At 38.5% G+C, this 13,880-nt stretch overlaps 1 protein-coding gene across 1 annotated transcript in view; it reads left to right on the top strand.

Annotated features, from left to right (window-relative positions):
- The window catches only part of ENPP2 (ectonucleotide pyrophosphatase/phosphodiesterase 2), a 109,697-nt gene that overhangs the window by 56,651 nt on the left and 39,166 nt on the right, over nucleotides 1-13,880 (top strand). Inside the window, 3 exon segments of the mRNA XM_089898791.1 lie at nucleotides 4,657-4,712; nucleotides 9,633-9,698; nucleotides 10,642-10,714. Of these exon segments, the coding sequence (XP_089754917.1) occupies nucleotides 4,657-4,712; nucleotides 9,633-9,698; nucleotides 10,642-10,714 (195 nt within the window).

Genomic DNA, 13,880 nt, shown 5'->3' on the forward strand with positions numbered 1-13,880 from the left:
TCTTCATTCTAATCCTGCAATTTCTAATACTAAGATAGCTCAGTGAGGAAATTACCTGTTCCGTTCAAAGCTGGACTCAGAGAGGTGGAGAGTGAATGAGACTCCACAGGGCCCACTACGTGTGGCGATTTGAGAGATGAGTCCAACACCCTACCATGGTACAAGTCCTCTGGAGCCATAGTTTCTGGAGGAAGGAGGATTCTTTTTAAAAATTAAAAAAAAATTTTAATTGAATGAAAGATTCTTTAAACTCTATAGTGCTTTACAATTTTCAAAAGTTTCACACACATGATATCAGATAATCCCATAATAACCCCCCTTCTTTCCCCTACCTTTGTATTGCCCCCTTCCCCTTCCCTCTCCTCACTGGTAACTACTAGTTTGTTCTTTATATCTGTGAGTCTGCTTCTTTTTTGTTTTATTTACTAGTTTGTTGCATTCCTATTACTTCTCAAGTTGCTGGGCCTATGGTGGTTTTTGGCCAGCATTGGTGATGCAATGAGTTGGTCCTGAGACCATCCTTGTGAATTACTGTAGTGTAAGAACACAAGAAAGATGGCAGGTTCAAGAAAGAGATAGCAAAGAGAAGAAGAATGACATTAGAGTAGGAGTGAACTTCCAGGCCAAAGGGATTGGCCTGATGGAAAATGTTAGTCTTTGCTTACCACTTTGTCTAACAGGTGACTTTCTTTTTTTTTTTTCCAGGAAAATTTTACCTTTTCTTTATTGTGTTTCTTTTCCATATACTGCGATAAATCTATATTTCTTTCTCATTTTACTGTATCATAGTGTACTTAGGATAGACTCTACTCTCCTGGTCCCTTTGCTGCCAGGCTCACTTCTCTTTCAAATTTCACTGTAAGCAACCTTTTCTAAGTAGATTTCACTAAGCTCCCTCAGCCCTCGCTAAGCTCAGGGACCCACTTTTGGGTTTTCTTGTTATTTCTATCATAATTGTGACCATGTCATTTGAAATTATTCACATAATCTGCTTTCGTCTATGGGCCCCATGAGGGTAGAGACTTGATTTATTTATCTCTTTATTCTCAGGACCTAACCCACAGCCTAACACATTTAGGTGTCCATTTATTATGTTTTGGATTGAACTGTTCTACAGCTCCATCTGAGGCGTGTTTGCCTGGACTTCTTTCTGGATTTCATCACTCACTTTCTTCTGGCCCTAATCACCTGGAAAGAGCCACACTGGTTCACAATCTATTCTGCTGCATCCCCGAACCCTCACATCTTTAGTGTGTTCCTACTCTTGAATCTCAGTGATTGATTTACTCCTGCTGATACTAGGGCCCCGCCCATTCCTCTGGTGTCCCAGAATTCTATTTCTTCTACCTCTGTGCTTTACAATGCAAAGGAATAATTTCCCTGCAGAGAACTGCTAGGAAGACTACAATAGTAGTTCATGGTTTTCAAAAATGTTCTTTTGCATGTTTTCCTTTTTAAAACATCTCCCCTTCTCCCACAGCTGCATATTCTCCTGAATTTGAGAAAGTGTTGGATTTCGCATTTAAATGCTCCTGGTCCCAGTGGGAGTTTTCTTTTCTTTTTTTTTTATTCCTGATAACATATCAAGAAGGTACAATATTATTTCCATTTGTCCCCTTTTCAAAATGTAGCATCTAGGACACAAATGTTGAAAACTCTGCCTGTAGATAAAGGAAAGCAATGGACGAAATACTGGGATTAAAGGTGGGAAGGCCAGACTCAGTGTCTTCTTAGCTAATTATTTTTTAGCTGTGTTGTTTGGCCCATCGCTGAGGAAATACAGATTACATTCAAATTCAGAATGGGAAATGGGAAATTATAATTCCTATTTCTCTGAATTAACAAGAAACTAGTTTTATGATATCTGTTTTATGATTCTCCCTCCCCTGCGCCTCCTCCACTTTATAGACCAAGATGCTCCTTTTCATTTATCTTCCTTTGGACCAATATTTTACTGCATTTTTTTTCTCTGTAATTACTAGATTTAACTTTAGAGTTCTGAAATATAATATATAACTTGCAAAGGAACTTTTATAACTGCTCATGATCTGATTTAACTTAAGAATCTTTCTTCATGCTTCAGTTTCATACCATTTGCCAAACCTTTGACCGACCAGTTTCATTACTGCTAGGGTCCTTTCCTTTGAGATTTTAAAATGTTTTTTTTAATTCCAAGTATTCTCTCTTATTTGTTCATTCTTTGCACTTTTCTGACCATGCTCCCAATTTTCTTTTAGAAAATGCGGCCAACACGACTTGTACCAAGAAGCAGGGAGAAATTTTTTGCATCTTTTTTGGAAGAAATAAATAAAAAAATTTTACCTTTAGTTTGTCTTCATAGTTCACATTGCTTTTTACAACTGGTTAATTTTTCTTTTTTTCTGATTACCAAGATGTTAATTGTCACTACAAAATTTTGGGGAAGTACAGACAAGTACAAAAAAACAATGATTCTGATTTTGCCACTGGGATAATTTTAGCACCCTCACATCTGTCGTATCCCCTAGTGCTCTTTCCTTATACCATTGCAAAGACTCCTTTGGTGATCATTCCCCCTGAGGGTTAGTAAGCTAAAAGTTACTTATAGGGCTTCCTGTTGCTCTGATAATGCCAACATCAGCATGTATTCCACAATATAACTTTTGAAAATGTAGGGTCATCATTTGACAAAATTGTATTAAAAAATTTTCCATTAGAAAACCCCAGATTGATTTTACATTTCATATCTGCCAAATATTGCCTAATACAACTTGCTTGGAAATGTCAAGGCACCACAGTTTCTAGGAAGTTGTTTGGCTATGCATGCACCAAGGTTGTGTCTCTGAAACTAAAATAAGTATGCAAATAGATCACTTAATATAAGAAACTGATCTCTCTGAGATCTGAGGTGGCTTTGAGGCACCTGCAGGGTATCCAGGACTCGGTTTGAGTTCACCTTCTTGCTAAAGGAGGCGCTGACACAAGACTGTATGAAACTCCAGGACCCATTTGAGTCCTTCTTGGCTTGAGGATACCCAGAAATGCCAGAGTTTATCTGTAAAGCAGAAGGATACTTTGGACCAAACCCTGGTAGGATGCTTAGAGCAATCTGAGGTCCTGATCTCTCTGGTCCATCCTAATGGGACAAGGACTCCACCTTTCCCATGCTAATGACATCCGCTGGCAGCTTAGACCTCCAGGAATCTGGGAAGGTGCTGTATGCTCTCCTGCCCCATCCCTCACTTGCCAGCTGCAACAGCTGTGATTTTGGAGCTGGGGGTTTCCAGTCCTCCCCAGGGGCCTGGGAATCCTTGCAGAATTCTCCCAGGCCAGGCGTTCCAGACCTTTCTGAGGCCATGGCCAAGCTCCTGAATGCCCCACACCTCCAAATTGCCCCTTTCCTCAAAAAACAAAGATTTTAACTGGAGTAAGTAAAACACTATCAAATTCTGGAGAAAAAGAAACCAGAAAGGAGGTTGGTTGCAACTCGTAGACCATTTTTGTTTTGGTCTTGTAAAAAACCAAGCTACACTTCTTTTTCCTGTTTGCCTCCTAAAGCTAAGGGGTTTCTTCTCACGGACTTCTATTCAATGGGACACTGGCCATTCTAAGTTGTTTTTAGTGTCCTGAGAATAACTGGATGATATTTATTTCCATTAATGCATAATAATTAAGATGAAAATTGATCTAGTGTTTACCAAATGCTAAAACACTGTTTTTAAGGACTTTACATGTATTAACTCATTAAAGCTCAGAATAATCCTATGCGCTAGGTAATATTATCTATATTTTAAAGGAAAGTAGAGACCTTAAATAACTAGCTGAAGGATCACATGGCTTGGTAAGTGACAGAGGCAAGGCTTAAAATGCAGCTAGCTGGTCGCTGGGCTCAGGTTCTTAACTGCCGTATCTTCTACCTCCCAACAGCATGAGCTGGAAAGAATATACATATATTGGCCACTCCACGGGGCATGGGGGATCTTAGTTCCCCAACCAGGGATCGAGCCCATGCCCCTTGCAGTGGAAACGCAGAGTCTTAACCACTGGACAGCCAGGGAAGTCCCTGGAAAGAATATTTTAAAAGCCTTAATGACATGCTTGGTTCACCTAACTTATCCCAGGAATTTATTCCTAAAATTCCACTTACTAAAAGGCTAAGTAAAAGGTACAAGGGGAAAACCAGAATAAAAAATAGCCCCTTTTCCCCATTTCATTCACCTCATTTAAAACAAAACAAGACAAAGCTAGGTTCCGAGATCCTGGCATCTGTGTGCCAAATTGGGGTTTTCCTCTGTAGGCTTTCAACAGTCAAGGAAACATATGGTCACTCGGGGTCCTTTGATGAGCAGAATTCTGCCATGTAAGTGAAATGTTCAAAACAATGATCAGAAAAGACAGGTACAGAAGAGACTCTTGAGATGAAATAAAAGTTTTTTTAAAAAGAGCCACTATAATCATAGCAGAGCTTGAAAGCTTTTGCAGAGAATGTATTGAATAACATTTATGGAAAGAATAATTCTGACTTCCAGATGTGAAAAAAAAAGGTTGCAAATATTGGGAAATTTATGGTGGGGTATGGTAAAGTATAACATATCTGAGCTAATATATTTTAAAACCTTTTTCTTCTTTGACCCAAACCCAGAATATGTTCTAAGCCTCTTATATTTTCCTCATTAGCTATGGATTACAGCCACCAAGCAAGGGGTGAAAGCTGGGACATTCTTCTGGTCTGTGTAAGTTACCTCTATTTTGTCAATGTAAAATTACAATTATGATTCCATTTAAGAAACATTCATTCAATTTGATTTCACTTCAGTTAAATGTTAACATACTCCAACGTATGAATATTTTCTGATTCAAAATAACCCTCCATTTTTTTTTTAAGAGATCCTCTCTGTCTTTTTCCATCTCCATTCTCTTTTCCTCTTCTCTCTCTCTTTTCCCCCATCTTTTCTTAATAGAATGTAAGGAAGATTTTCTCTCCTACATCTAGTCACCCTTTAGAATTTTCTGTCCCTGTTTATAGGTTTTTGGTAACTTGGCACCTAGGGAATGTATATTTCTCAGGCTATTTATTGCTGTGATTTGAATTATCACTTTCTATAAATATATTACAACATTCTATATTTATTTTGGTTCACAACTTTAAAAATCGAATATGGTCTCAGACAGCTGAGGTAGTGGGCTAGAGACTGGAAACTCCAGACAGGAGACAAGAGGAAGTCTCTGTTTCCATCCCATTTTCCCACTGAGCTCCAGGATTTCCCTAATAAGAAAAAAGGAACTACTTCTCTTCCCCGCAGAGGTGATGGGGGGATTAGTAGTTAATGTTCATAAAATAGCCTTAAGATGAAACTTACCTAATAAAAGTGTCAACATGTTGATTATTTTTGAGGCTCCTCAGTAAGAAAAGGAATCTGTTTCAACTTTCATGGGGATTTTGTTCCCACTGAGATGTTCTTTCCATCTTTATTTTTTTTAACCACCTAAAGCTGTTTCCATATTTGCCTCTTATGCCGTAACAAAAATATGACTATTCTGTAATAGTAGTGCGCTGAGAGCAATCACAGGTTCAGATTAACACAGAATGGTACCATCTATATTCTCCAAATTCAGGAATAAAGGTAGCTTCTTCAGATTTGAAGGGCTAAATTGAAATTGGGTTTGGTGATCTGAAGCTAACACAGAGTGTCCCTTAAAAGTCTCCCCCCCCTTTTTAAAAAGAGATTTTTCTCTGTTGAGAAATAAGTATATGTTAGAAATGACATGTAGATTTACCAATTTAATCTTATGCATTACATTTTTTAAACTTTGATTGTCATTGATACTTATAGAAGTGATTTCTTATGCTCCACAACATATTTGGCTGGTAGAATGGAGAGGTGCCAACAGCATAATTAATACCTAGTCCCCACCCTTACCCCCCGAAACTGCCGCAGAGCTTCATTGAAAAGGCTTAGTGTTCCCGTTTTGAATGGCAATTTTTTCCACCCATTTCAAACCTTATAAGAAGGTAGCTTTTTTGCTCCAAAGATGTCTATAGTTTGCTTTGCTTCTCAGACTATTCTTTTATTTCTATATCCCGGAAGTGACTTGGATTCATTTTCTTTCTTTCTTTTTTAAAAATCTCTTTAGAACTTAAAAAACTTGTCATACTTCCAGGTATTTAATGGAATATATGTCAAGGAAATCTACACGTCATAGATTCTGAAAATTTTTAAATTTAAAACCAGATTCAGCCATAGACTTAGACTTTAAAGGTCATCTTTTTAACCTGGTTCCATATTGCAACCTAGAATTAGTCTAGCTTTTCGAAGGATAGCATTTCATTTCAAAGTCATCCTCAGCTGAGTCTCCATTACATTCTTTTATGTCAATTCATGTTCAAAGGCAGTGATTCCCTTTATATATGGGTGTCTAGATTGATTCCAATCCCAGCTCTGTCACATAATAGAGTGCTGACCTTGGACAGGTGATTTAATCTCTCGATAAATGAATGTCCTCATCTTCAAATAGGAATGATAGTGTCTTCATCATAGGGTATCGTGGAGGTAGAATGAGTTAACTTATTTAAAGTGCTTCGTAGGGTACTTAGTACATAGAGAGCAGCCAATAAATGGTACCTGTTTTCTTATTCACATTACCTCTTTCAACAATGACCAGACGATGGCTATATATGACCTAAGGTAATTTGTTCCCCTTTAGCACTAAATCACTCGTCGGGTTTATTGAAACTCATCGAGTTTATTTTCCATTTTTCCTACTTCCTTTTCTTTTTCTAAAACATGTCTAATGTACTTGGTGTCATGAGAAATTCTATATCAATCAATAATGGTAAAGGCAACAGCATGAATCCCATTTCCCTTTCTGTTTGGAATACATTCTTCCTTTGTCAGATCTGTTTGTGCCGTGTCTGCTTCAAATTTTAAACATTAATGGCTAAGGGCCATGTCTTTTTTGGTCTCTGAGGTTATTTCATAAAGATAATCTAAAATGAGTAGGAAACTTAGAGACCACTGTGTCTGACTCCTCACGTTTGAGATCAGAGTGCCAAGGCTTAGAGAGGTAAAATGTACCCAAGGCCACAGTTACAGTGGATACTCAGGCCTCCAAAGTACTCATGCTCTTACCACACACACGTATTCATCCCCTGCCCAGAAAATGGCAATTACCTGCTTCTCGTTCCAAGCAGAGAATGGTGACTTCCCCGTAATAGCTTTTTTTTTTTTTTTGTAGGAGTATCTTGTGCCTTTTTTTGTATTCACAGAAATGCCTTGAACGTAATACGCTTTTAACAAATATTTCGTGAATGAGTGTACTATATCTGTGGGCCTGTGAATCCAGTACATAATGATAAAAGCTAACTTTTTTGGGGGGTGGGGATGCCACGTGGCTTGTGGAATCTCAGTTCCCTTACCAGGGTTTGAACCCTGGCCACAGCAGTGAAAGTCCGGAATCCTAACCACTAGGCCACCAGGGAACTCCCGTAAAGCTAACATTTTTCAATGTTGTCAGGCACTATTCTAAGTATTATCTCTTTTAATCCATACAACAACCTTATAAGATAGGGACTATTATTCTCCTCATTTTATAGAGGCACTAAAAGGTTAAGTCACTTGTCAAAGTCTCATGCAACACAAACCCAGGCATCTGGCCTCAGAGCTGATGCTTTTTTTCCCTGCTCCCTACTTGTCAAGTACCCCATCCAGAGACGGCATTAAAGGGTGAACATTTTGAGCTTGAAACAAATTCTATTAATTTGTATTTTTCCATTAACATCAAGTGAGTCCATCAGAATCCATTTTTGTGACTTAACGCCAATTACATAAAATAAAGCAGCTTGTAGGTAGGTAGTGAAGTAAGGTAAAATGAAAAGGCTACAACATTCACTTTTTTTTAAGTTAGGAAAGAATTCAAAATATGTAATTATTTTGTTCAGATACAGGGGATTTCTAAGGCTGAAGAATTAAATACCTTCAGCGATTAACCTGGCTTTGCTATGCCTACTTCAAATTCAATTATAGGTTATAATAGACAGGATCGCATTTATTCAATAGCATTGGAATTTGTTTAAATGAGAACTTGTTTTATGGTAAACATGACTTTTTTGGGGCTGGTAGGATAGTTCTAGACAGAGAAGGCGCCAGAGAGAAGAATGACAAATCCCTTACCTATTGGAAATAGGGGGAGGCTGCCTGATTAGAGTCCCTGCCAAATCTAGCCATCTACCATGGCTCTGAAGGTTTGTCTTTCCTCCTACCTCTCTCATGCTCATGTCTACCAAAAGTAAAAGCTGAAATGGCTCACCCAACATCCCACAATAAATTTTTAGTAGTTTATTTTTTAGAGCAGTTTTAGGTTCACAGCAAAACTGAGCAGTGGGTACAGAGAGTTCCCATCTACCTCCTGCCCCCAAACACGCACAGCCTCTCCCAGTATCAACATCCCCACCAGAGTGGTACCTTCGTTACAAATGATGACCCTCCATTGACACATCATTATCACCCAGAGACCATAGTTTATATTAGGGTTCACTCTTGGCCACAGTAATTTTTATAGTTTATATTAGGGTTCACTCTTGGCCACAGTAATTTTTACTATCTACAATTAAACTTAGGCTTCAGTTTAAATTCATCATAAACATGCTCTAATACTTGGTCTTGGATGGGGAAGCAGAAAAGTATGTTGTGTTCCTTGTTAGGAAAAAATAAGCAAATTTCCCCACAAATAAAGACATCACTCAGCTTGTGAGCATCTTAATGTAACTCAGCCCATGATACAATGCTATCATGTTAGCCGAGAGCTCTTGAAATGAGTGCCAGATTGAGGGTAATTATATTTCAACAGAGGAATGAGACTTAAACACAAAAGTCATTGTGGATGAAGATTATACCCTTTTTGTCAGTATCATAATTATATGTGCCTATTCTTGATAGATTTTTATAGAGCTAGAAGAGAATTTCAAGAATACCTTTCGTAAACCCTGATTTTATACACGAGGAACTTAAAGTTTCAGATTAAATAATGTTTCTTAAGTCATATAGCTACTTAGAGATCGAATGATAGCTAATCATGATCGTTAATGAAAATAGGGATTATTTTTAGCACTCACTATGTGCTAGGCACTGTACATGCCTTTTGCCTTTCTTGTCTCATTTCCTCCTTACAAGCAAGCTGTTCACTGTGCTTTGCTATCATCTTTATTTTACTGATGAGCAAACTGAAGCTGAGAGAGGTCAAGAGGCATAGAGGTCAAGAGAGGTCACACCAGCAAGAGGCAGATTGGGGATATAAGTCCTGGCCCCTCGGTGGCTACAACGAATGGCTTTACCCACTAAATAGCAATGATTCTGAGTGTGGGGTCCTTTCCGCCTGTAGCTGAGCCTCTGATAAGCATGGCAGATTCTTCATTTGACTGTGAACCAGAGTTTCCAGTGTTGTCTTCTGTAGCAGAGGCCGAGCAGCATGACATATGGCAAATAGAAATGGACGTTTAAACACTAATTGGAAAAGGGATCTTTTACTACGACAAAGTGAAAACAGATGGTGGTAAATAGAGAGCCCTTGGCCTGGGTGCAGGAGTAAGAGCTCATCAGGCTGGAGATGGTAGAAATGCAACCTAACCTCACGCTTTGCCGGTTGCTACCCTACAGGATGATCCCTCATGAGCGGAGGATATTAACCATCCTGCAGTGGCTCACTCTGCCAGACAACGAAAGGTATTTGCTTCCCCCCATCCCACCTGGCTCTCCCTCTTCTTCCTTTAGTACATTTCCACTTTAGGTCGGAATTGGGTGAATAACCAGACGGACTATGCAATAGAAGCACAGCCATTGTTTGTATTATTACAAGTTTTGTGGTTCTGAGCCTTAAACGTGGCTTCCCTAAGAAGGACTTAGGTTACAATGGACGTAGGTTATTGAGGACCATTTAATTACATGAATTACTCCAGCTATCAATCCTGGTCACCGCAGCAGAGCTCGAGGGAGTTCCCGGCTTTGATAAATAAACCAGCAGCATCCCAAGGATTGGGGAAGCATGAAGACTGACTTTTAAAAAAGATTTTATTTTATTGAAGTACAGTTGATTTACAATGTTGTGTTAGTTTCTACTGTACAGCAAAGTGATTCAGTTATGCGTATATATACATTCTTTTTCATATTCTTTTCCATTATGGTGTATCACAGGATGTGGAATATAGTTCCCTGTGCTATACAGTAGGACCTTATTGTTTATAAACTCAATATATAATAGTTTGCATCTGCTAATCCCAAGCTCCCAGTCCAGAAGACTGACTTTTCACTTGAATGGAGTTGTTCCTTCAGGCTGCAGATTGCATGGCCCCTGTGAATTATCACTGGGCTCTATTATTTTGGGGATCCAAGACCAGAGTTTGCGTTCAGATTTTCCTCATGACTTTTTATTCCTGAAGGTAGTAACCAGGCAGTTATCCCAGCGGGGATGGTGTAGGGGGTGGTGGGTGTTTTTTTTTTCTTGTAGAAAAAAAACAAGAAAGAGACTTTTTTTCATGCTAAGACTAACAGTGGTTGGGCGATGAATTAACTTGATTTGAGAGGATTTTTTGGTAATGTGTAGGGATATTTGATATTCTTTGTCATGTGTGGTTTGGGGGAGATTCTGAACCTTCCAATTTTCCCGTAGGCCTTCAGTCTATGCCTTCTATTCCGAACAACCTGATTTCTCTGGACACAAATATGGCCCTTTTGGCCCTGAGGTTAGTAGCTTATCCTCTGCCTGAGAAGAACCTGTGTCCCTGGGCCGCCTAATCTACTGACCTTATTTCAGGATTTGTACAAAGTCTCTTAGGGTGTTTGTATGTGCCAAGTGGATACAGAGTCAAAGAACTACAAGAGTAAAAACATTTAAAAGAATCTTAAACATACCTGGTTTTCTTACAGGAACTTCATTTCAGATTGATTTGCTATTCAAACATATCCTAAACCTGGTGTTCATAGGAAGGACTGTATTCCAGCCCTGCAGCCATCAGTCAAAAGATGAAGGATCGGGAATGGTTGGCATTTGCCACCACTGGGATAGGAGTAGAAAAGAATCTGGAGATGAAACCTGCAATATAAAACATTGCAACTGAATTTCAGCTCCCTTAAAATGGTTATGCTGTTCAGAGAGGGTAGGTCAGCTCACTAACCTTAGCAGGTACAAGCAACCTGGAATATTTGATAGCATTGGACATTTTTTATTTGATAAATCTTGACATAGGTATATACCTGTGAGACCATCACCACGATCAAGAGTATGAACATATCCATCACGCCCCGAAGTGAAACAAATTCTTAATTGGGAGAAATACACTGTTGAATGAATCTGTTTAGCAGAGCAACGTGACACCCTTGTATCACTCGGGGATCTTAGTAGAAAACAATCTGTCTATAAGGTAGCATCCAGTATAACTTCAAATTCAGGAGGTGGGAAAGGGAAGGAGATATTTTATTATGTTCCTCTTTTATCGAGAGATGGAAATTTTCCCAGTGCTTCAGCATAGATCATTTTAAAATATGCTGGGATTTGCAAATCTAAATCTTTTAACCTGTGAAATGTTTCCCACCTCTCTTTCTTACTAGGGTGGTGAGGTCTACATCAACATAATAAAACTTGATTTTGGATGAGAAATTGTTTCATAAACTCTTTGATGATGGGAACTACCTCTTATTCTCTGATAGCCGATGGCAACACTGTTGGCTATAATTAAGTTTGTTATGTTCAGCATAAGGATGGCTAAGGAAATACAGATAAGTGTGTCTTGGTTTACGTATTTCTGACCAAAATGCAGCATGTTTAAACAAAGACAGTAAATACTAAGGAGCCATAAATACTTCTGAATGCTTCAACATCAATTCAGCGGTGATTTCCTTAAGCACTGGAAACTAGAGGCTGTGTGACCCCATTCCTAGTTTACCTTAAATCATTGAAGTCATATAAGTCTCATGCTCTTTTTCCTATTCCTTTGATGTTTAACCACTGGTGCATGATTATGAAACACAAATGATAAAATGAGATAAACGTCTGCATACATGAAACACAAATCTTATTCTTGCCAGAGCAAGCGTGGCTGTTTTATCTTTAGGATGTTTTTATTTGAGATTAATCTAAAGTGAACAATAGGAACCTCATTTTATTAAGGTGTTAAAAAAAAAAAACCCAAACCCTAAGCAGTTCCATGTACCCTATTTAAAGGTTCAATTTTGCTTGGATAATAGTATCCCCTAAAAGACCCTGTGGCATAGGCCAACAGCGCTTGTTATAGCCGCTCTTTTAAAAGCCAGAGGCTGGTACTTTAAGAGGTTAGGAGCTACTCCAGTTGCTCAGCTGGTAAGCGAACTTGGAGACAGAACTTCTGACTCCCAGACTAGGAAATAATTTAACTCTCCTTTAGTCCAGGAGTTAAGCAAAGTGGTCCATTAATAACTATGTTCAAACCACACAGAACGTTTTCTTTATGTCAAAACTTGGCTTTTTACAACACAGAGGAGGTATAATTCTTATAATTTTCATTTCCTTAAAAGTTATATGGCTTAGCAATGAATCTTCTTTATTCATTAACATCTCTGGATTTCTAATATGTGTAGTTCAGTTATAATTACTTACTTGAAAGTGTGTTTTTGATCGAGAAATAAACTAAAAGGCTCTTTTAAAGTCCTGAGCAGTGATAAATGAAGCATAATATAGGACACTTTAATTTGCTGTAATGATGGTTCTACGTTCAGGATTCTCATAAATATACAAACATTTTTTCCTGAGTATTTTTGAATTAAGAGTTGGAAGTATTCGTGCTATGTTCTTTTTAGTGTTAATGCTTCTTATAACTGGGATATTCTCATATACCTACGGGGTAAAACACTTATGATGTATCTTCAGTTATGATAACCTGAGAACTTGGTCACTTTCTCCCGAAAAAGCAAGGGATGTTTTCAGATTTCAACGATTTCTCATTTGGTTCTAGGAATCTTATTTTTTACTGAAAGAAAAACAAAACAGTTTAAAACATGAAACCAAAGCCAGCAAAACCTATTTTTTGTGGTAGACGAATTGGTTTATCTACCTATATATCCCTCATCTACACTTACTGTGCATGTAGCTGAAATAGTATTTTTAAAATCAGTAACATGTTATCTTTTACACCTTGCATTTGAAATTTAATCAAAATGATTCAATCTGGCAAAATGTTGTGTGCTCCAACACACTCGAAGTTTGTGCTGTATTCGCTTAATACCTGAGTATACTTTTTTCAGGACGATTCGCAAACATTGGGCTAATAGCTTCAAGAAATGGCGTATTGCTCCTGGTTTCACAGTGTAATGGTGAATGTTCAGAAAATATGCTTGCTTTTGGTTACTGGCGCAGCCTTTTTCTCTCTGAGCTTCTATGCTTTCCCTGTGACTCTCCGTTCAGCTGCTCTTCAGGCCTAGAGGCAGAGCTTTGGCTGGCTAGTTACTACCTCCAGATGGCAAAGTATCCTGAAAAGCAGGGAAAGTTGCCCCTCTCCTTCCCATCCTTTTAATAACCTCAGGCTAAATCTTCTAAAGTCAGACTAAAGTATGGCTGGTCAGTGAAAACTTAGCTATTGTCAACCTCTAACATTCAAAGAAGGAAATCCATGCAATATAATCCCTGGATGAAAACTCATTTTGACTAAAATCCTGTTTCTCCTGCCGACCCTCTAACCTGCTGCAATCAGAAGGGCTACCTTTGGAGCCTTCGGAATGTTGAGGTCTCTTGCAAATGGCCGAGTGTCTGATGGGCAGACTTGAGCGCTAGCTGAATGAATTTGGTGACCATGAAATGGTAAACCCTCTTTTTTCCTTTTGCTTCTCATCTCATGGGGAATTGGCTAAAACTAGAGGCATTAAAAAATAAAAAAACCA

This window comes from Delphinapterus leucas, chromosome 17 (genome assembly GCF_059928025.1).
Source record: "Delphinapterus leucas isolate spDelLeu-1000000601 "Yukka" chromosome 17, BTC_Dleu_Yukka2, whole genome shotgun sequence".
NCBI lineage: Eukaryota > Metazoa > Chordata > Mammalia > Artiodactyla > Monodontidae > Delphinapterus > Delphinapterus leucas.